Source organism: Neoarius graeffei, chromosome 13 (genome assembly GCF_027579695.1).
Source record: "Neoarius graeffei isolate fNeoGra1 chromosome 13, fNeoGra1.pri, whole genome shotgun sequence".
Taxonomy (NCBI): Eukaryota; Metazoa; Chordata; class Actinopteri; order Siluriformes; family Ariidae; genus Neoarius; species Neoarius graeffei.
In genome coordinates this window covers 55,721,391-55,745,330 of record NC_083581.1, presented here as the reverse complement: position 1 = coordinate 55,745,330, position 23,940 = coordinate 55,721,391, and the positions used below count along the sequence as shown (strand labels likewise).

At 40.1% G+C, this 23,940-nt stretch overlaps 2 protein-coding genes across 4 annotated transcripts in view; one reads left to right on the top strand and one right to left on the bottom strand.

The window, feature by feature from the left end:
- The first annotated feature begins 617 nt into the window (after nucleotides 1–617).
- tfip11 (tuftelin interacting protein 11) lies at nucleotides 618–22,180 on the top strand. The gene is made up of 14 exons (XM_060938067.1): nucleotides 618–705; nucleotides 2,073–2,288; nucleotides 9,347–9,503; nucleotides 10,123–10,279; nucleotides 10,376–10,503; nucleotides 10,666–10,821; nucleotides 10,961–11,152; nucleotides 11,640–11,954; nucleotides 12,051–12,157; nucleotides 12,478–12,646; nucleotides 12,850–13,093; nucleotides 13,247–13,389; nucleotides 15,237–15,402; nucleotides 21,590–22,180. Exons 2-14 carry the CDS (start codon nucleotides 2,077–2,079, stop codon nucleotides 21,952–21,954), a joined length of 2,511 nt encoding a protein of 836 aa, XP_060794050.1. The 5' UTR covers nucleotides 618–705; nucleotides 2,073–2,076; the 3' UTR covers nucleotides 21,955–22,180.
- prim1 (DNA primase subunit 1) overlaps nucleotides 22,155–23,940 on the bottom strand; it is a 22,867-nt gene continuing 21,081 nt past the window's right edge. For all 3 annotated transcript variants that reach the window (XM_060938068.1, XM_060938069.1, XM_060938070.1), the window contains exons 11-13: nucleotides 23,208–23,302; nucleotides 22,661–22,759; nucleotides 22,155–22,545 (exon numbers count right to left, since the gene is read on the bottom strand). In XM_060938068.1, coding sequence (XP_060794051.1) covers nucleotides 22,526–22,545; nucleotides 22,661–22,759; nucleotides 23,208–23,302 — 214 coding nt within the window. In that variant the 3' untranslated portion in view covers nucleotides 22,155–22,525. The remainder of the gene's footprint in view (nucleotides 22,546–22,660; nucleotides 22,760–23,207; nucleotides 23,303–23,940) is intronic.

Sequence of the window (23,940 nt, the reverse complement as noted above, 5' to 3'; positions counted from 1 at the left end):
AGCCCATGTTGGGATTAAAGGAAATGAAGTGGCTGACAAAATTGCTAAGAAAATGCTGGAAAAAGAACATATAGGAATTAATATTTCAATGGGGAAGGGAGAAGCTAAATCTAAAATAAAAACAGAAGTTCTACTTAAATGGCAAAATGAATGGAAGGTAGAATTCAATGCAAGGCATTATCATGAGATCCAGGAAAATGTTTGGGGGAAAAGGATAATATCAGGTCTCAATAGAAGAGAAGAGGTGTAGACTAAGACTGGGTCACACAGGTCTTAATGGCACTCTACGGTTAATAGGGAAGAGTAATGGTTTATGTAGTGAATGTCAAGTTCCAGAAGATGTAGTTCATGTTTTATTTAATTGCAATAAATACACAGAACACAGACAGCAATGGAGAGAAAGAGAGGCTGATAATAGAAAACATCCTTAAGGAAGAAGGAATGCAGAGAGATAGGATCAAAACCCTATTTATTTTTCTTAATGATACATGTTTAATTAAAAGGATCTTGGATCTTTTTTTTTCTCTCTTAAACTTCAGATAGCCATGACAGTCTGCTAAGTCCCTTTACACACTCCTGTACAGTAGGTGGCGGTATGCACCAAAGAGACGTGATCCGCCAATAAACCGAAGAAGAAGAAGAAGAAGAAGAAGCAAAAGCTTAATAGTTAGCTCGCTGTCTGAAAAAGAGTTATATTTTGAGAAGGTATGTTTTATTATATGCATTGTGTTAAATGTTACTTATTAATTGCTAAGCGGTATGTTGTAGCATGTTAGCTAAATTAAGCGACTTATCTCATAAGCTTAGTTAGCTTATTAGTTGTGCTAATTTATTCAATAAAAGCGTTATGGCATTGTTGTGGCTAGCTAATATTACATTACTCTTGCCTCGTTGTCATTTCTGCCCTGTTATAACCAGTTTTGAGCCAAGTATAGTTAATTTCTGCACAACGCAACTATTCGTTCTTACCTTGTGTGTATATATATATATATATATATATATATATATATATATATATAGAGTGATTCCACGCTTATGGGTACTGAAATGGGGACATGAACTTATTTTTAAAAATTCACCTAAAACCATTCCTTTTTTTATGATGAATGATATGTTAAAAGATAACTTTAATTTTCTGAGATGTAATAAAAACATATTTAATATATGCCAAAGTCAGAACGTAACAGAAGTGTTGTGGACATATATATTCTCAATTTTAACAATGTAGAATTACTTTTTCAAACATAGGAAGGTGATGTTTTAGCAAATATAATTAATAAACGTGTAGTAGAATAAACATACACATTCTTTCAATAAGATTAACATGGTATATAGCTAGATTGTAATTAATTTGTAACAGACGCGAGATGGACAATCGTAACAGAAGTAATGTAACAGACATCATTTTGGAACTCATAGGCTTGACTTTGGCATATAAATATGTTTTTATTACATCTCAGAAAATTAAAGTTATCTTTTAACATATCATTCATTAAAGATTACATGTTTTGTGACCTGATGGTAAAAAAAGAAATGGTTTTAGGTGAATTTTTAAAAATAAGTTCATGTCCCCATTTCAGTACCCATAAGCGTGGAATCACTCATATATAATTTTAGTGGCGTATGGAATTATATGGTAAACAAAAAAGTGTTAGGAAAAAAGTTTCATATTTTAGATTCTTCAAAGTAGTCACCGTTTATCTTGACTCAGTTGATTTAACAGGTGTACCTTGTCAAATTTAATTACTGCAATTTATTGCCTTCTTAATGTGTTTGAGATCAAATAGTAAATAATAAAAATGCAGTAAATAGCCCTATTCCACAACTGTAGAAATCCATATTATGTCAGGAACCACTGACTTAAAGTAATGATGGATGCTGTTCCTCTTTCCTTACTTGAGTAAGGAAAGAGGAACAGCATCCATCATTACTTTAAGACATGAAGTGTCTTTAATTAATAAAAATAAAGAAAACCCACTGAATTAGTTGTGCACAAACTTTTGACTGATCCTGTATATATTATGTAATGTATAAAGGTCCAAGATTTCAGCTATATTGTTTCATTTCGACAGAATTATGTCTATGTCCCATCTGTATGGGCGTAGGGGAGATGAGGAGGAGGAGGAGGATGGGGTTGAAATTGAGAAGTTTGAGATTTCTGAATGGGACTTGGCCAATGAGTTTAATCCAGACAGACGTCGACACAGGCAGACCAAAGAAGAGGCTACATATGGTGTATGGGCTGAACATGATTCAGATGATGAGAGACCAAGCTTTGGAGGCAAGAGGTATCTGCACTGCTGTTTTGCAACTGATCATTTTATTACACAGAAGAGCCGATTGCACTGCTCCCTCCCCCCCCGACTTACACTATTTACCAGTACTGAACTTGTTTTGGCGTAGTACAACCCCGATTCCAAAAAAGTTGGGACAAAGTACAAATTGTAAATAAAAACGGAATGCAATGATGTGGAAGTTTCAAAATTCCATATTTTATTCAGAATAGAACATAGATGACATATCAAATGTTTAAACTGAGAAAATGTATCATTTAAAGAGACAAATTAGGTGATTTTAAATTTCATGACAACAACACATCTCAAAGTTAGGACAAGGCCATGTTTACTACTGTGAGACATCCCCTTTTCTCTTTACAACAGTCTGTAAACGTCTGGGGACTGAGGAGACAAGTTGCTCAAGTTTAGGGATAGGAATGTTAACCCATTCTTGTCTAATGTAGGATTCTAGTTGCTCAACTGTCTTAGGTCTTTTTTGTCGTATCTTCCGTTTTATGATGCGCCAAATGTTTTCTATGGGTGAAAAACCTGGACTGCAGGTTGGCCAGTTCAGTACCCGGACCCTTCTTCTACGCAGCCATGATGCTGTAATTGATGCAGTATGTGGTTTGGCATCGTCATGTTGGAAAATGCAAGGCCTTCCCTGAAAGAGACGTCATCTGGATGGAAGCATATTTTGCTCTAGAACCTGGATATACTTTTCAGCATTGATGGTGTCTTTCCAGATGTGTAAGCTGCCCATGCCACACACACTAATGCAACCCCATACCATCAGAGATGCAGGCTTCTGAACTGAGCGCTGATAACAACTTGGGCCATCCTTCTCCTCTTTAGTCCGAATGACACGGCATCCCTGATTTCCATAAAGAACTTCAAATTTTGATTCGTCTGACCACAGAACAGTTTTCCACTTTGCCACAGTCCATTTTAAATGAGCCTTGGCCCAGAGAAGACGTCTGCGCTTCTGGATCATGTTTAGATACGGCTTCTTCTTTGAACTATAGAGTTTTAGCTGGCAACAGCGGATGGCACAGTGAATTGTGTTCACAGATAATGTTCTCTGGAAATATTCCTGAGCCGATTTTGTAATTTCCAATACAGAAGCATGCCTGTATGTGATACAGTGCTGTCTAAGGGCCCGAAGATCACGGGCACCCAGTATGGTTTTCCGGCCTTGACCCTTACACACAGAGATTCTTCCAGATTCTTTGAATCTTTTGATGATATTATGCACTGTAGATGATGATATGTTCAAACTCTGCAATTTTACACTGTCGAACTCCTTTCTGATATTGCTCCACTATTTGTCGGCGCAGAATTAGGGGGATTGGTGATCCTCTTCCCAGCTTTACTTCTGAGAGCCGCTGCCACTCCAAGATGCTCTTTTTATACCCAGTCATGTTAATGACCTATTGCCAATTGACCAAATGAGTTGCAATTTGGTCCTCCAGCTGTTCCTTTTTTGTACCTTTAACTTTTCCAGCCTCTTATTGCCCCTGTCCCAACTTTTTTGAGATGTGTTGCTGTCATGAAATTTCAAATGAGCCAATATTTGGCATGAAATTTCAAAATGTCTCACTTTCGACATTTGATATGTTGTCTATGTTCTATTGTGAATACAATATCAGTTTTTGAGATTTGTAAATTATTGCATTCCATTTTTATTTACAATTTGTACTTTGTCCCAACTTTTCTGGAATCGGGGTTGTACAACATCTAGTACTTTGTATGGCCTCCATGATTTTTAATGACAGCACGAAGTCTTCTAGGCATGGAATGAACAAGTCGGCGACATTTTGCAACATCAGTCTTGGCCCAGAGAAGACGTCTGTGCTTCTGGATCATGTTTAGATACGGCTTCTTCTGTGAACTATAGAGTTTTAGCTGGCAACGGTGGATGGCACGGTGAATTGTGTTCACAGATGATGTTCTCTGGAAATATTCCTGAGCCCATTTTGTGATTTCCAATACAGAAGCATGCCTGTATGTGATGCAGTGCCGTCTAAGGGCCCTGTGGAACTCCTTTCTGATATTGCTCCACTATTTGTCGGCGCAGAATTAGGGGGATTCTAAAAAAGAAAAGAGGCGCGCTGAGAGGAAATGGTGCAGAACGAAATTGCACAGCGACTTACTGGATTTTAAGGCTAAGAAAAACCTCGCAACACGTGTTATCAAGAGAGCACGCTCAATTTACTACACTGACCTCATACAAGAAAATAGTAATGACTCGCGTAAGCTATTTAGGTCTGCAAAGTCATTGTTTAATCAAGAAATTGATCTGTCCTTTCCGGGCTACAATGATAACACAAAACTGGCCAATGATATCGGGAAGTTTTTTGTACAGAAGATAGAGCGTATTAGATCTGCACTTGATACAGCAGCTGCTTTACAATCTAGTCCAGCAACGCTAATACAACCATCTAGCACTTGTCCCGTTCAACTGGCGTCCTTTACTGCGCTCAGCGAGGAAGATGTTAAGAGGCTAATTGGGAGATCGAGCAAGAAGACCTGCAGTCTGGATCCCATGCCCACGTCTTTGGTAGTTGAATGCCTGGATGTACTCTGACCAGTTATTACTAGAATGATAAATCTTTCTCTTGATAATGGGAACTTTCCCGATGCCTGGAAATTAGCCGATGTTCAGCCTAGACTAAAGAAGACCTCTGCTGAAGCACTTTTCACCAACTTACGGCCAATTAGCAATCTTTCATTTGCTTCGAAACTTACAGAGAGGGCAGTATTTTGTGAAACCCACCATCATCTTACCACAAACAATCTGTACCCAAAAGCACAATCTGCATATCGTGAACACCACAGTACAGAAACTGCCCTGTTGAGGGTGCAAAACGATATCTTATTCAACATGAACCAACAACGTGTCACCTTGCTCATGCTTCTCGATCTTAGTGCGGCGTTCAATACCGTAGATCACACAATACTACTTGATCGTTTGTCTTCTGACTTTGGCATATCTGGAATTGCTTACTCTTGGTTTGCATCATATCTTTATAACAGATCACAGTCCATCTCCATCAATTGCAAGACATCGATGAAGTTCCAGTTGAAGTATGGCGTCCCACAGGGATCCTGTCTTGGGCCCCTACTTTTTGTTCTTTATGCAAGTAGACTGTTCAAGATCATCGAACGTCACCTACCTGATGTACATACATACGCGGACGATACACAATTGTATATCTCATTTAACGCGAATTCAGATTCTGACCAATCAGCAGCAGTAAAGGCTATGCAAAACTGCATTTCAGACATCAGGAAATGGATGCTTCAAGACAGATTAAAGTTAAACGATGACAAGACTGAGTTCATCATCATTGGCACCAGACAACAACTTGCCAAAGTCAGTATAGACTCCTTGCAGGTTGGGGAGTGTACTACTACACCGTCTAACAAAGTGAAAAACCTGGGCTGCTGGTTTGACAGTCAGTTTAAGATGGATACTCACATTAACAATATCTGTAAATCGGCATTTTTTTATCTTTACAATATAAGAAGGATAAGAAAATACTTAGATTATGACTCAACACAGATATTAGTTAATGCTTTTGTCACTAGTAGACTAGATTTTTGTAATAGCCTACTTTATGGGTTGCCTAGTAACCAACTGCAAAAGCTCCAGCGGGTTCAAAATGCCGCCGCTCGTGTCATCCGGAAAATTAGCCGCTATGATCACATTACTCCTTTTTTATTTAGACTTCACTGGCTTCCGATTAGTTATCGCATCCAGTTTAAGATTTTACTACTAGTTTACAAAATTGTGAATGGTCTTTCTCCTTTGTATTTATCTGAACTTATAGAATTTAAGACAATTACTAGATATAATTTGAGATCTACTTCAGATACGCTTCTGTTAAAGCAACCTAGTTTTAAAAGTCTGAAAACTCTAGGTGACCGCACATTTATAATTGCGGCACCAAAACTTTGGAACACTCTTCCAATAGAAATAAGAGCTACAGACAATTTAAATACATTTAAATGCCTCCTGAAAACCCATTTATTTAAAGAGGCGTATAACTGCTAAGCGATAGAATATTATAGAGCTTTTGTCTTTATTTAGGTTTTTAAATTATAATTAGTTATTTTTCGTTTTATTATCAAATATAGTGATTTTGTAATTTATTATCAGTTAGTTATTGTTCACTAATGCCGCTTTTCCACTACAAACGCGGCTGAGCCGTGCCGTGCTGAGTCGTGCTGAGCGGGGCTGTTGGAGTTGCATTTCGACTACAACCGCGCTGAACCGTGCTGGCTGGAAGTGGGTGGACACATTGGGTGGAGTTAGCGAAAGTGGGTGGACGTCACGTGATGTCGTTAAGCAGCGCAAACAGTGACATCATTGACAGTGGCGGAACAAGTCAGAGCCGGGCCTGGGGCGGGGCAAATGACCGGGCCCTTTATTAAAGCTTATCATAACATCATTTTAGGCTACAAAATGTCCGCAACTGCGGTGTTTACCAATTTCAACACTACCGGGTGCAACTAGGTTATTTAGTACATCAAGTCCTTCAAACGAACATGTAACTCAGAAACAAAAAACATTAGGATACTGTACATGGCTCATAATAAAACATCAATAGCCTATACTGCGCACATTATTTGAAGGGCATACGAATGAGCGCTCAGAGGTTGCAACGGTGACAGGAAGAGTCAGAAATAAAAGGAGGGCGGTGCAAACCTCACTGAATGCACTGTGTTTACCAATTTCAACACTACGGGGTGCAACTATGTTATTTAGTACATTAAGTCCTTCAAACGAACATGTAACTCAGAAACAAAAAAACATTAGGCGACATACTGTACATGGCTCATAATAAAACATCAATAGCCTACTGCGCGCATTATTTGAAGGGCATACGACGAGCCTTGCGCTCCGCGAACTCGTCCACGATGCTCTGTATGTCACTGATTCAGTGAGCTTTTAAGCGGTAGTCTCACGACCCGAATAGTAAACAATAAACATGGAGGACATGGAGTCGTTAGTGTTGCTGGTCTTGGTGCTGTGGCTTGTTGTCACCGACAACGCCAACAGATACTGGCAAGAGCGTATAGATGAGGCGAGGCGCATAAGGCTTCAGAAATTCTCGTAATTCTTCTTCTTCCGGGTTTACAGTGTTTACAGATCCCAGCGTGCTCGCGGGGCGTGTGTGGGCATGTGAGGACACTCCTCCTCACCAATCAGTGCACAGGGGAGTGTCTGCTCACGCCCCCAGCCTCACTCGGCACGGTTTGGCTCGCTTCAGCCCCACTCCAAAACCGTGCGAGTTTTAGGGGCTAAGCAGGGCTGAAGCGAGCTGAGTCGTGCTGGTTTTTGGTAGTCGAAACGCGAGCCGTGTCGGGCTGAAGTGAGCTGAAGCGAGCTGAAGTGAGCTGAAAAAGGGTAGTGGAAAAGGGCCATATGAATGTAAGATTTATAAATATTCATAGAATGTAATTAGATTTTCATACTTGACATTTTTCCGATATTGTAATGCGCCTGTGAGCATTTTTTATGTAACAGGCGCAATATAAGTAGTTAAATTATTATATAATTATGATTGGTGATCCTCTTCCCATCTTTACTTCTGAGAGCCGCTGCCACTCCAAGATGCTCTTTTTATACCCAGTCATGTTAATGACCTATTGCCAATTGACCTAATGAGTTGCAATTTGGTCCTCCAGCTGTTCCTTTTTTGTACCTTTAACTTTTCCAGCCTCTTATTGCCCCTGTCCCAACTCTTTTGAGATGTGTTGCTGTCATGAAATTTCAAATGAGCCAATATTTGGCATGAAATTTCAAAATGTCTCACTTTCGACATTTGATATGTTGTCTATGCTCTATTGTGAATACAATATCAGTTTGAGATTTGTAAATTATTGCATTCCATTTTTATTTACAATTTGTACTTTGTCCCAACTTTTTTGGAATCGGGGTTGTAATATGAGTGACACTGTTAGAAATGTATCAGCTGCAGAAGTAGTCCTGGGATTTTTAAACACCTCAGCGTAACTGTGGACTTGTGAATATACAGCATGTCCTAAAGGTCTCCATACATAAGGGAAATTAATATTTTTTGGCTAAAATGTCTTCCAAAATGTTTCATAATTAGTTTATATTTTTCAGATGACCTTGAAAAACGCTGTTGACAAAGGAAGAACTTGTTGAAATAATTACAACACAAAGATATTTAAAGGAACATATTTGAAAATTACAGTGCAGTTACACAACACTAGATGTGTTAACACGAGTTCATCATGAGTGGTAGAGATGACTGTGTGTGTGTGTGTGTGTGTGTGTACACAAAGTAATGGCAATCATGTAGAGGATGTTTTGTGAATAAAGTTACATTTTGATAAAAAGTCTTAGTTTCTCTTATGTATGGAGACTTTTGGGACACCCTTTATATGTTCTGAAATCACAGACTTGATGCTCATATAACAGAAATGGACTGTCAAGAAAAACTTTCAAACACTGTGGTCTTCGGTTCAAATAACACAAAGTCAAGCTGCTGTAACTACTGTGCGTCCACCTTTCTCCATAACTAATGGAACAAAGAGCCCGATATCTATGTCAGTATAAAAACGCATGATGGGCCAGGCATTTTCTGCTAACATCTTTACTAAGAAAGCTGTTGGCTCGGGGGTGGGATTTGCTGAGTTTTATGTGTTGCCTCATTTATATTTTCATCAATGGGCTGTCTCCATAATGCTAAGTGTGATGCACTTGTGCACCATCCACAAAATTACTACTACATTGTCAGTGTCACTGCTGTGCTGAGAATGATCCACCACCAGTTAATAGTTATGATTGATGGACCAGGTAAAGTAAGCCCATATGGTATGTATAGCTTATAAAATGACCATTGACTGTAGCCACAGGATAGGTGTTACCTTATTAACTGCCTACACGGTGTATATATACACGAGGCACAACCTTCTCTAACTCTGTAGTTATCTTTGAGCAAAATAAATGGAGTCACTGTCATTATTGTAACACTTTGTTCCAGTCAGGACTGGGCTGATGCTGAGTTTTTGTCTGTGTGCTTAAAACTGAATAGAACAAAAGACTACACAGCCCCTGTGAACTTTATAAGTGCCGGTTTGAGGAAGACTGCAGCTGAGGAGAAAAGGGATCAGCTTGACTCGGATGACTCTGATGAGGATGGAGAAGCACCTCCACCACCCCGTACTACTGCACCCAGAAAGCTGCAAACAGTATGCTGAATTAAGACATCTTCTTTGTCGATGTTTGTTTGTTTCTTGCCCTTTTTTTTTTTTTTTTTTTTTTAAACTTGCGTTTGCCAGTAACATTAAAACTCATGTTATTGGCTACTTCCAGGTTATTGATGTGCCAGCACAATTATTTCAGTAAATGTTTTCTTGGATAAATAATTTGTATAATATTATACACTTCTTTTGCTTATGTTGTGACTAGGCCAAAGGGAAGGAGTTATTTTATTTATTATTATTATTATTATTATTATTATTATAACCACATTTAAAATGAATAGCAAATGGCATTTCAGGTGAAAACAGATAGCAGTAAAAGATGCAAATTTATATGAACTTTGCTAAAACTGTTATCAGGCCCTTGACTGATTTTCTAAGTGTTAAAGAACATGTAGGATCTTTGACTATAAATGAAAGTCTCGCATGTTGAACATTTCCTACAGATACAAGGATGGCCTTTAATAAATTGATGTAATAAGCAAGTTATTAAAAATACTGACTCCGTTGTCGTTTAAGTGTTGCCTCTGAAGGTTTGGGTTTAAATGAATAGTTGGGTAGTGTAGCACATTTCAGTCTTTTTTTTTTTTTTCAAAACTTTGTACAGGGTGGGAATTTCAAAACTTCCCAGAAGACGTTTGCAGGTAACATCCGTCCAGGGCAGGACATTGGTGGCTGGGAGAAACACACACGAGGCATTGGCCAGAAGCTCCTTCAGAAGATGGGCTACATCCCAGGCAAAGGCCTTGGAAAAAATGCACAGGGTAGAGTGTCTTTCTGTTACAGTGCAACTCCTTTTACTAAATGTATTTTAATCTGTGATTTTAGTTTGTGTCCTGATTTTATGGATGCTTTTACAGGTATTATAAACCCAATTGAGGCTAAAGTACGTAAGGGAAAAGGAGCAGTGGGGGCTTATGGCAATGAGAGGACTCCACAGTCAATTCAGGACTTTCCAGTGGTGGACTCGGAGGAGGAAGAGGAGAAGGTAAGTTGATTCTGGATAGAGCTTTTGGTTTAATCACTATGCCGGTTTTCAGGAATGAAACACTTATTCTCGTACTTGACTCTTTTTAACGTGAACTATGCCACCTCTTTAAATATTGTCTAGGAGCAATTTCTATTTCCCTTTCTTTCTCTTTGCCTGCAGGAATTTCAGAGGGAGTTGGGGCAATGGCGGAAAGAGCCTGGAGCAGGAAAGAAAAAGCCTAAATACTCCTTCAAAACTGTGGAGGAACTGAAAGCTCATGGAAAACTCTCCAACAAGAGCATGAGCCAACCAGCTGGAGAACTTGCACAAGTCAAGGTGAAATAGTAATAGACTGCTAACAACATTTAAAATGCACCTTGATCTCAAAGATTAAAATGATTACTGGCCATTAGGAATACATGTCTTTAGCATGATTTCATCTCCATTTTCATACAATACTTTCTTTTTTTTTAAGGTGATAGATATGACAGGCCGGGAACAGAAGGTCTACTACAGCTACAGTCAGATGAGCCAAAAGCACAGCATTCCTGAGGAGGATCCTATGAGTGCAAGTGCACGAGAGCAAAAGAGCTCTGGTTTTGCTCTGCCTGAACTTGAACACAACCTCAAACTGCTCATTGAGCTCACTGAGCAGGACATTTTACAGGTGGACTTTCAGATTCCTCAAAAATTCACTATAAGGGCAAAATTGTTAATTTCCTTTTTTTTTATTATTATATAAAGTTTAAGCATTAAAACCTACATTTTAATTTGCAAAAAAGATTTGGTTCATTTAAACATACTTTTTTTTATATTTACAAAGGTAAATCTCATGCTGTCTTTGCAGTTTATTAGGTGCATTTACATACCTTACTTTAACATAAACATCTTTGTCTATATGCATTGTCTGTTTTTGAGTGCGTGTCATTAGTCCCACTCACTATGCAGTAGGGTGTTTTTAATCTTTCTATTTTGGTAATAATTTGACACTGTAACTGCATTTCCTCTATAGTCTCTGCCCAATACAAACATTTTCCATGTTTGTTTGCTAAATACCTGAACACAGTTATGATTGAAATCATTCGAATTACATGTTCTGTATCTTAATGGGACCTAAATAACGACATCACTACCGCTGGTGGTTCTTTGTGCAGAGCTCTCGGCGTTTGCAGCATGAAAGGGATACAGTGGTGTCTCTGAGGCATGAGAGCACGGCCCTGCAGGCACGGTTAAGTGAGGAGAGTGAAGCAGTGGAGCGACTCGAACAGGTGCTGGAGCTGGTGGAACGGCTGGAGACAGCTGGGGAAGGAGGCGGCCCTCCACTCTCCCTTGAAGAGTGTGTCCAAGCCTTCCAGCAGATGCAGACGCACTTCTACCACGAGTACAAGAGCATGGGGCTTGCCGATCTCGCTGTATCTGTGGTGCATCCACTACTGAATGAGAAACTTAGAAACTGGGACCCGCTGAAGGTGAAAATTTCATCCAGGAAACAGTTACAGGGGGAAAAAAAAGCTTCCTGTGTCCCTTTTTGATTTGTATCTAATGTTATGTTTCCCTCTGTGTAGGACTGTTCATATGGTTTAGAGGAGGTAGGTCAGTGGAGGGCCATTCTAGAAGGTACACAGCTTCAACATAGTATACCTGACTCCAACCACATGGACCCCTACCACAGGTGAAACTTACTACAGTTACTTTTTTTATTTCTTTTTTTGGTATCAGTTCTAAATAATGTACTACTTAAGAATTATCTTCAACAACGAAATGCTCTATTGAAAAGATAATCACAGCCAATGTAATATTATTTTTCCCACAGAAGGTTGGTCATAATTAATAAAAAAAAAAAATTAAACCAGAACCAAGAAAATCCAGAGAGATTTCTGTATTACTCAGATAAATTTGCGTATTTTTGACAGTGATTATTGCATGAGTATTTAAGGATTTAATGTAAATAACATCCGTTCAAGATTTAACAAATTGGGTGTCTGTGTGCAGGTTGATATGGGAGGTCTGGGTTCCAGTGATAAGGAATTGCATGGCACAGTGGCAGCCTAGAAATGTTGGTCCTATGGTGGACCTTGTGGACTGCTGGGCCCCTGTGCTACCTCTCTGGATCCTTGATTACGTGCTAGAGCAGCTCATCTTCCCACGGCTTCAGAAAGAGGTCACTTACATTTAATCTTGATTTTATTTTCAGAACACGTGACTGCATAATAATGAATAAAATGCTGAATCATTTTGTTTTGCAGTTCTTTCAAATAGAAGTATTTGAATCATATAAGGCTGCTGTATTAATTGGGCACGTCTTAATGTTCAGCAAACCTAAATACTAATTGTGCAATACCCTGGCTACCTCTGGTTCTTCAGGTTGATAACTGGAACCCACTAACAGATACAGTGCCCATCCACTCATGGATCCATCCATGGTTGCCTCAGATGCAGATGCGCTTAGAGCCACTGTACCCACCTATACGCAGCAAGCTGGCAAATGCCCTGCAGCGGTGGCACCCCAGCGATGCTTCAGCCCGACTCATCCTGCAGCCTTGGAAAGACGTCTTCACCCCTGGAGCCTGGGAAGCCTTCATGGTCAAAAACATTGTTCCTAAGCTAGGTGTGTGTTTGCAGGCTAATCCAAATATTTCTTTAGGAAAAAAACACTTCCTACCCAGCTGTAGACTGAGAAATCTATTCTTCAGAAGCATGTTTGCAAATAGGTGTTGGAGTAACTTGCATTTTAACGTATGCATGGGGTGGTGTATTGCAGCCGTGTGTCTAGGGGAGCTGGTGGTGAACCCACATCAGCAGGTGATCGACCCATTCAACTGGGTGATGGACTGGGAGGGCATGTTGTCTCTCTCCAGTATGGTGGGATTACTTGACAAGCACTTTTTTAACAAATGGCTACAGGTGGGTCTCGGTATTTTACAGTGCTCAGCGTAAATGAGTACACCCCCTTTGAAAAGTAACATTTTTAAACACTATCTCAATGAACACAATTTCCAAAATGTTGGTAAGACAAAGTTTAATATAACATCTGTTTAACTTAACATGAAAGTAAGGTTAATAATATAACTTGGATTACACATTTTTCAGTTTTACTCAAATTAGGGTGGTGCAAAAATGAGTACACCCCACTGAAAGTCTCTGGAGCAAAGCTACATTGTAGACTACAAATGTCTAATTAGTCATTACACAGGTGTCCAGCAGACAGTTGACTATAAAAGGGTGTTACTTAAAGAAAACCCCTCCCCATTTCATGCAGTCAGTAATGGCACCACATGGAAGAGAAATGAGACAAGACCTGAGAAAAATTTCTTTACACCACAAAGGTGAAGGCTACAAGATGATCAGCAAAGCTTTACTTATCAGTCAGAATACTGTAGCAAAAGTGGTACAAAAATTTAAGAAAGATGGAACTGCAACCATCTCACAGAGAAGTCGAGGTCGTCTACGGAAGTTAACACCTCGACAGGAGCGTCTTCTGATGAGAAGGGTTGAAGAAAATCGGCATGCAAGTTCACTGCAGTTATCTAAAGAAGTAGAAAGCCAAACTGGGGTGACTATTTCCTGTGACACAATACAGCGTACACTGCAGAGGAATGGCATGCATGGACGCCGTCCACGAAAGAAGCCTCTCCTAAAGCCCAGGCACAAAAAAAGCTCACCTAGAGTTTGCCAGGGCCCATGCTGACAAAGATGAAGACTACTGGGACTCTATACTCTGGAGTGATGAGACCAAGATAAATGTTTTTGGAACTGACTGCTTCAAAACTGTATGGCGTCGCAAAGGTGAGGAATACAAAGAAAAATGCATGGTGCCTATAGTGAAACATGGTGGTAGCAGTGTCCTTATGTGGGGCTGCATGAGTGCTGCTGGTGTCAGGGGGCTGCATTTCATTGATATACATCTGTGAATTCATGATGCTTGCTCTATACTGAAAGAGATGCTACCATCACTCCGTGCCCTTGGTCGTCGTGCACTTTTCCAACATGACAATGATCCTAAACACAAATCTAAGGCCACTGTTGGATTTCTGAAGAACAGGGTGAAAGTGATTCAGTGGCCAAGTATGTCTCCTGATCTGAACCCAATCGAACACCTATGGGGAATTCTGAAGAGACAAGTTGAGCATCACTCTCCATCCAGTATCCAGTCACTAAAAGAGGTCATTGTTGAAGAATGGAAAAAGATTGATGTTGCAAAATGTCGCCAACTTGTTCATTCCATGCCTAGAAGACTTGGTGCTGTCATTAAAAATCATGGAGGCCATACACAGTACTAGATGTAGTAGTTTTTGTTGTGGGTTGTACTCATTTTTGCACCACCCTAATTTGAGTAAAACTGAAAAATGTGTAATCCAAGTTATATTATTAACCTTACTTCCACGTTATAAGTTAAACATTTGTTATATTAAACTTTAAAGGTCTTGTCAACATTTTGGAAATTGTGTTCATTGAGAGAGTTTAAAATGTTACTTTTCAAAGGGGGTGTACTCATTTACGCTGAGCACTGTATTTCTTAAAATGCAAAGCTTCATTAGTTACTTGTTTTTTCTATATTATGCCCATTACATTAAATTTTCCATTATGAATTAAATTTACCTCATCCTACAAAAAAATTAGTGTTAATAATACCAGAAAGAGGACCATAATAATTCCATCAATACCATGTAAAATGTTGTCATGGAAATTGTTGGTATGATCTGAATATATTGTTATATATGGATTTCTTGCAACTGTATTTGTTGTTGCAGGTGTTGTGCTCATGGCTGAGTAACAATCCTAACTATGAGGAGATCACTAAGTGGTATCTGGGTTGGAAGGCAATGCTGTCAGAGCAACTGCTCAGTCACCCTCTCATTAAAGAGAAGTTAAACGAGGCCCTAGACATAATGAACAGAGCTGTAGCCTCTGGACTAGGTCAGTGTCTCTCTCTCTCACACACACACACACACACTTGCTTAAAGCTAAAGGTGAGTTTTATATCTGACTGCCCACTCTTCAGTGCATGAAACTAAAACCACCTATTCCTGCGACTTTTTGTTGGGCCCTGTGGCATGCCAGTCCAAATATCCTATACAGTGGCTATTCAATTCATGGTTCTAATAAGCCAGTTAAACTGGTGGGGGGACAGGCCAACATTGTTAGTCCCCTACTCTATGTTAAAGGCTAAAAGTAATTTTGCTATTTTTTAGCTACTTCACTTGTTGTGAAAGTTTGTATTCTACTTGGAAAAAGAAAACAAAACACCAAACAACTAGGAAACAAAGAGACAAGGGGAATGGAGTTCCTTGCATCAGAAACCTGATTGTCTGTCTGTAAAGCTGTATTCATTCTAGTTATTTTAATCAGTTTGGATAAAATGCTGCAAGTACAAGACAAGTTAGGACAGAAAAAGTTATATGCTCGAGATGCCCCCATATCATCTTTTAAATACAGTGGAGGAACTAATTATTTTATCCCTTGCTGATTTTGTAAGTTTGCCCACTGGCAAGGATATGAACAGTCTCTAATTTTAAGGGTAGGTTTAACAGTGAGAATATCAAAAAGAAAATCACATTTTATAAAATAAATTGATTTGCATTTCATTGAGTGAAAAGTATTTGATCCCCTACCAACCATTAAGAGTTCTGGCTCCCACAGACCAGTTAGAGACACTCCTAATCAACTCGTTACCTGCATTAAAGACAGCTGTCTTAAATTGACATCTGTATAAAAGACACCTGTCCACAGAATCAATCAGACTCCAACATGGGCAAGACCAAAGACGTGTCTAAGGATGTCAGGGACAAGATTGTAGAGCTGCACAAGGCTGGACTGGGCTACAAAACCATAAGCAAGAAGCTGGGTGAGGAGGAGACAACTGTTGGTGCAATAGTTTGAAAATGGAAGAAATACAAAATGACCAGTCGACCTCAGTCTGGAGCCCCATGCAAGATCTCACCTCGTGGGGTATCAAGGATCATGAGAAAGGTGAAAGATCAGCCTAGAACTACACGGGAGGAGCTTGTGAATGATCTTAAGGCAACTGGGACCACAGTCACCAAGAAAACCATTGGTAACATATTACACCGTAATAGATTAAAATCCTGCAGTGCCCGCAAGGTCCCCCTGCTCAAGAAGGCACATGCAGGCCTGTCTGAAGTTTTGCCAATGAACACTTGAATGATTGAGAGTGATTGGGAGAAGGTGCTGTGGTCAGATGAGACCAAAATCGAGCTCTTTGGCATTAACTCAACTCACCGTGTTTGGAGGAAAAAAAATGCTATGACCTGAAGAACACTGTCCCCACTGTCAAGCATGGAGGTGGAAATATTATGCTTTGGGGGTGTTTCTCTGCTAAGGGCACACGACTACTTCACCGCATCAACGGAAGAATGGACGCGGCCATGTACCGTAAAATCCTGAGTGACAACCTCCTTCCCTCTGCCACTGAAAATGGGTCGTGGCTGGGTCTTCCAGTATGCCAGCGACCCAAAACATACAGTGGTGCTTGAAAGTTTGTGAACCCTTTAGAATTTTCTATATTTCTGCATAAATGACCTAAAACAGTGGTTCTCAACCGGGGGGGCGCGCCCCCCTGGTGGGGCGCGGAGGTACTCCAGGGGGGTCGCGAGTAGGCTTCATGTATGGAGGAAAAAAAAAATCTGGGGCTAACAGGCTATAGTAGCTAAGCAGATGCAACACATTTACCCATGTCAAAATGCAGGACATTGGACGATTACATACAAATCAATACTATTATAAAATCTATCATCAATCTATCATAAAATCTTGTGTGTAGGCAAACCGCACACTGATGCCGAGAAATTCGTTTTGCCAGCTGTGCAGGACATGTGCAGAATATTCTTCGGGGATAGTGCAGCAGCCAAATTAGGCACCGTGCCACATTCAAATGACACAGTTGCTCGGAGAATTGCTGATATGTCCAATGATATCAGAGAGCAATTAATACAGTTTATTAAAAATAGTCCATATTATGCCTTGCAGTTGGATGAGTCTACCGATATTGCTGGACAGGCACAGCTTCTTACATATGTCAGGGATAAATTAATTGAGGAGGATGTCCTTTTTTGCCGCCCTCTTCAGTCACACACAACTGGAGAGGCCATCTTCAATGTCCTTGATTCATTTATTCGCGAGAATGGGTTGGCGTGGGACCGATGCGTTGGCTTGTGCACGGATGGCGCATGAGCAATGACGGGCCGTGAGCAAGGTCTAGCTGCTCGCGTTAAGCAGGTAGCTCCACTTGTAAAATGGACCCATTGCATGGTTCATCGCGAAGCACTCGCTGCAAAAAAAATGCCGTCTCTGTTGGAATCCGTGCTGAACCAATCAGTAAAAATGATCAACCTCATCAAGTCACGGCCGCTAAACTCTCGCTTGTTTGAGGTCCTCTGTCAGGAGATGGGGTCAGAGCACGAACAGCTGCTTCTGCACACTGAGGTTCGCTGGCTGTCCAGGGGGCGGGTGTTACAACGTTTGTATGAGCTGCGAGATGAGGTGAAGCGGTTTTTGACACAAATCAATTCAGACCTGGCGAAAAATCTGGATGACCCTTTGTGGCTGGCGTGTCTCTCCTATTTGGTCGATATATTTGACCGCTTGAATGGCTTGAACCTGTCTTTGCAAGGCCGAGAAACTCACATTTTGCTTCTCGCAGAGAAAGTGGATGCCTTCAAGCAAAAACTTGACCTCTGGTGTGGCCGCATCAGTCGGGGGAACTGTGATATGTTCCCAAGCCTTGCAGACTTTATCAGTAATGCAGGCACTTCCCACGATTTCTCATCTGTCTTTCAAGCAGCGTCAGAGCACCTGTCGGTAATGAGAAAACAGTTTGCGGCATACTTCACAGAGGATTATCGCTCTTTTGCGTGGGTTCGAGATCCATTTGTGTGTACTGCTGACGAACTTCCAGTTGACATGCAGGAACAGCTTATTGAGTTGAAGAGTGACAGTAGACTTAAGGCAGTCTTCACCTCATGCCCTCTTTCGACATTCTGGGCAGCATTGATGCAGGAGTACCCGCAACTGTGTGACGTAGCCTTGAAACTGCTCATCCCATTCGCATCGACCTACTTGTGTGAGGCAGGATTTTCAAAAATGACTGCGCTCAAAACGAAATATCGCAATCGTGCGCAAATTGAGGATGACTTGAGACTGTGCTTGTCAAACATTTCGCCAAGAATCGAGGATCTTTGTAAGGCAAAGCAGGCTCAGGTCTCGCATTAACGCAAATGCAGATCACAAAGGCACAGTAAAAAGTAAAACCTAAATTCACGCCTGGTCCCAATTCCCAATGATATCAATAGCCAGCTAATGATAAGCCTAATAAAATACCTAATAAAAACACTAATAATAATAATAATAATATCAACAACCAACAACAGCAATAATAATAATAATAGGCCTAATAATAATAATAATGCCTGAAAGAACATAAGTCTTGTACTACTGCCAACAGCTTAGTAATGATAATAGGCCATAATAATTATTATTATAATAATTATAATTATAATAATGCCCGAAAGCAGATTAGAAATGTGGTGCTACTGCCAATTATAACAATAGCCTAATAATGATAATAGGCCTATGTATTTCTATGGAATGGATAATGCTACTACTGCTGCTACTGCTACTACTACTACTACTACTAATAATAATAATAATCTAGCCCAGGGCTGGCTATCTATCTATCTATCTATCTATCTATCTATCTATCGGTCGATATAAGGTGCTGTAGGTCGGGTGGCGTCACTGCAGGTGAGTGTGTTTGGGGGGGGATGGGGGCGGGGCGAGAAGAGGGGCCCCCAACTGCAATGAACCAGCTTTGGTGGGGCCCAGGTTGCAAAAGGTTGAGAACCCCTGACCTAAAACATCATCAGATTTTCACACAAGTCCTAAAAGTAGATAAAGAGAACCCAGTTAAACAAATGAGACAAAAATATTATACTTGGTCATTTATTTATTGAGAAATGATCCAATATTACATATCTGTGAGTGGCAAAAGTATGTGAACCTTTGCTTTCAGTATCTGGTGTGACCCCCTTGTGCAGCAATAACTGCAACTAAACGTTTCCAGTAGCTGTTGATCAGTCCTGCACACCGGCTTGGAGGAATTTTAGCCCATTCCTCCATACAGAACAGCTTCAACTCTGGGATGTTGGTGGGTTTCCTCACATGAACTGCTCGCTTCAGGTCCTTCCACAACATTTCGACTGGATTAAGGTCAGGACTTTGACTTGGCCATTCCAGAACATTAACTTTATTCTTCTTTAACCATTTTTTGGTAGAATGGTTTGTGTGCTTAGGGTCATTGTCTTGCTGCATGACCCACCTTCTCTTGAAATTCGGTTCATGGACAGATGTCCTGACATTTTCCTTTAGAATTCGCTGGTATAATTCAGAATTCATTGTTCCATCAATGATGGCAAGCCATCCTGGCCCAGATGCAGCAAAACAGGCCCAAACCATGATACTCTGACCACCATGTTTCACAGATGGGATAAGGTTCTTATGCTGGAATGCAGCGTTTTCCTTTCTCCAAACATAACGCTTCTCATTTAAACCAAAAAGTTCTATTTTGGTCTCATCTGTCCACAAAATATTTTTCCAATAGCCTTCTGGCTTGTCCACGTGATCTTTAGCAAACTACAGACGAGCAGCAATGTTCTTTTTGGAGAGCAGTGGCTAGCTCCTTGCAACCCTACCATGCACTCCATTGTTGTTCAGTGTTCTCCTGATGGTGGACTCATGAACATTAGCCAATGTGAGAGAGGCCTTCAGTTGCTTAGAAGTTACCCTGGGGTCCTTTGTGACCTCACTGACTATTACACGCCTTGCTCTTGGAGTGATCTTTGTTGACTGACCACTCCTGGGGAGGATAAAAATGGTCTTGAATTTCCTCTATTTGTACACAATCTGTCTGACTGTGGACTGGTGGAGTCCAAACTCTTTAGAGATGGTTTTGTAACCTTTTCCAGCCTGATGAGCATCAACAAGGCTTTTTCTGAGGCCCTCAGAAATCTCCTTTGTTCATGCCATGATACACTTCCACAAACATGTGTTGTGAAGATCAGACTTTGATAGATCCCTGTTCTTTAAATAAAACAGGGTGCCCACTCACACCTGATTGTCATCCCATTGATTGAAAACACCTGACTCTAATTTCGCCTTCAAATTAACTGCTAAATCCTAGAGGTTCACATACTTTTGCCACTCACAGATATGTAATATTGGATCATTTTCCTCAATAAATAAATAACCAAGTATGCTATTTTTGTCTCATTTGTTTAACTGGGTTTTCTTTATCTACTTTTAGGACTTGTGTGAAAATTTGATGTTTTAGGTCATATTTATGCAGAAATATAGAAAATTCTAAAGGGTTCACAAACTTTCAAGCACCACTGTACAGCCAAGGCAACAAAGGAGTGGCTCAAGAAGAAGCACATTAAGGTCATGGAGTGGCCTAGCCAGTCTCCAGACCTTAATCCTATAGAAAACCTATGGAGGGAGCTGAAGCTCCGAGTTGCAAAGCAACAGCCTCAAAACCTTAATGATCTAGAGATGATCTGCAAAGAGGAGTGGACCAGAATTCCTCCTGACATGTACACAAACCTGGTCATCACCTACAAGAAACGTCTGACTGCTGTGCTTGCCAACAAGGGTTTTGCCACCAAATACTAAGTCTTGTTTGCTAGAGGGTTCAAATACTTATTTCACCCAAAGAAATGCAAATTAGTTTATCTTTTTATATGAAGTTATTTTCTGGATTTTTTGTTTCGTCTCTCACAGTTAAAATAAACCTACCATTAAAATTTATAGAATGTTCATTTCTTTGTCAGTAGACAAACTTACAAAATCAGCAAGGGATCAAATAATTATTTCCTCCACTGTACTTACGTTTGTCTCAATCTTTTCTCAGTAGAATGTATTTTGGACATATCCATAGGTAGTGCACATGTTCGGTCATCTGCCAAGTATAGAAATGTGATTTTTTTTTTTTAAGGTTCTCTCTTTCCAAAACACAAAACTGACAGTGGATTGAAACCTCACTGATCTGTACACTCCAAACTCACAGCTTATGTTGTATTTCTCTGTCCCATAGGTGGATACATGCAGCCTGGAGCAAAGGAAAACATTGCATATCTGACCCAAACAGAGAGGAGGAAAGATTTCCAGTATGAGCCACCAGCACCACCACAGCGTGAGGTAGAGAGCAGTGTTCCACGCCTGCCTATCACTGGCCCTGGCACAGCCTCCATACCCACCAACTTCAAAGACCTGATCCAGGCCAAAGCAGAGGAGAACGGCATTGTCTTCATGCCTCTAGTGGGCAAGCGGCATATGGGCAAGCAACTGTACACATTTGGCAGGATCATTATCTACGTGGAGAGGGGTGTTGTGTTTGTCCAGGGGAAAAAGACCTGGGTCCCTACATCACTACAGAGTCTCATTGATATGGCCAAATAAGGGACTGAGCTAAGAGGGACTCAGAGACCCCCTAACCAGTCAAGGAATATGATTTGAAGGTGTTTTGAAAACTTTCTGTTTCACCTGAAAATGTGGTTTGTCCATCCAACTGATTTGAGGTATTTTTGTCATTTGTTTTGTTAATTTGTTTTATACATTTGTAAAATGTTCAGTCCAAGAGTGACAACCGTGGAAATAAATTTCTGAAAGGTCATTATGAATTTAATATTGAATTCTATTTGCATTTCCTCCATATGTGCAAGCAAATTATATACAATACTTTCCATTTTTCCTGGTTTAAAAAATTCTAACAGACCAGAAGGGCATTTCTACTGTAGAGAAAAGCTGTTCAGTGTGATAAAACTCAGAAAATGAAAGGTGTCCTTCTGTTTTCAGATCATTAATTGTGTGTGTGATGATAACTGTAGAATTAAGTCAAACATTCAAGAATCCAGGTAAGGGAAACAGCCAACTATTTCAATTTTTGTTCTGTTGGAGAAAAACAATCCAGTAAGTTCCCATTTCTTGCTTGACCTTCCACAGTTGTCTTGGACCATCAGTGACTGACTCATTAAAATTCTTTCTGGAGATCTGCCAAAAAAAAAAAAAAAAGTCACGGTCAGGTCATAAACCTAACTAACAATAGGGCTGGATTTTTATCCAAAGTATTACACCCTACAGAAAAAGCTGTATTTCAGGAACATACCACTTTTCTTTAGCATCTCTCCTTTTCTGGAACGAGCCATAGCATCCAGAAATTGATCAAAGAGCTTCACATACTTTGCCAGACTAGTCTGCTTGTAATCTGAAACAATATTTAAAAATAGATTTGTAGACACAATTTTATATACACAGACATGAATGTCATGGTAATATCGGGCTTTCAGTGATTTCTTTGAAGTGGACTAAAATATGTGGACTGTACTCTAAGTCAAGTCCATGCCAAGAGAGAGAGAGACACATTTAACTGAACTCTACCAATTCTGCCAGAGGCTTGTAGGTAAATTAAAATAAATCAACTTGCACACCAAATTCTTGTTTCCCCCTAATAAAAGTTGTATAATTATTCTTCCTTAGCAAAAAAAAAAACAGTTCAAAGAAAGTCAAAGCCCAATATTACCATCACATTCATGTCTGTGTATGCAAACTGCAGATTTAAACCCATATGCATGTGAGACAGTGAAATCTACATGAATATGCAAATGTTAAATATTAGCGCTCAACATTAAGACTTGGTACATGGATGTGCCTACCTCTGATTTTACACCGTTCCCCAGGTTCCGTTTCATTTTCTTTATCTTTCTCCTCCTCAGCAGCTAGGGGTTTGTCCAGCTCTTCACAGATAAGGCTGTACACATTGAGAGTACGTAGTCAGATCAGCAATGGTCTTTGTCGTATTAGGCCTTTGTTCTCATTCCAGTTTAATTCAGTACTAAAACAAAAAGGACCATATGCTGCTTTTCTATATGCAATTTTAAAAACTAATAAAATAAGCATGTAAATTTGATGCTTAATTTACTCAAGTTTTGAAATAATGACACTCCTTTGGATTAGGTTTTTTTTTTTTAAATCTTAAAAGGAACAGTCCACCGTACTTCCATAATGAAATATGCTCTTATCTGAATTGAGACGAGCTGCTCCGTACCTCTCCGAGCTTTGCGCGACCTCCCAGTCAGTCAGACGCGCTGTCACTCCTGTTAGCAATGTAGCTAGGCTCAGCATGGCCAATGGTATTTTTTGGGGGTGTAGTTAGATGCGACCAAACTCTTCCGCGTTTTTCCTGTTTACATAGGTTTATATGACCAGTGACATGAAACAAGTTCAGTTACACAAATTGAAACGTGGCGATTTTCTATGCTATGGAAAGTCCGCACTATAATGACAGGCGTACTAACACCTTCTGCGTGCTTCGACAGCGCATTGATACGGAGCTCAGATATCAATGCGCTGCCGAAGCGTGCAGAAGGTGTTAGTACGCCTGTCATT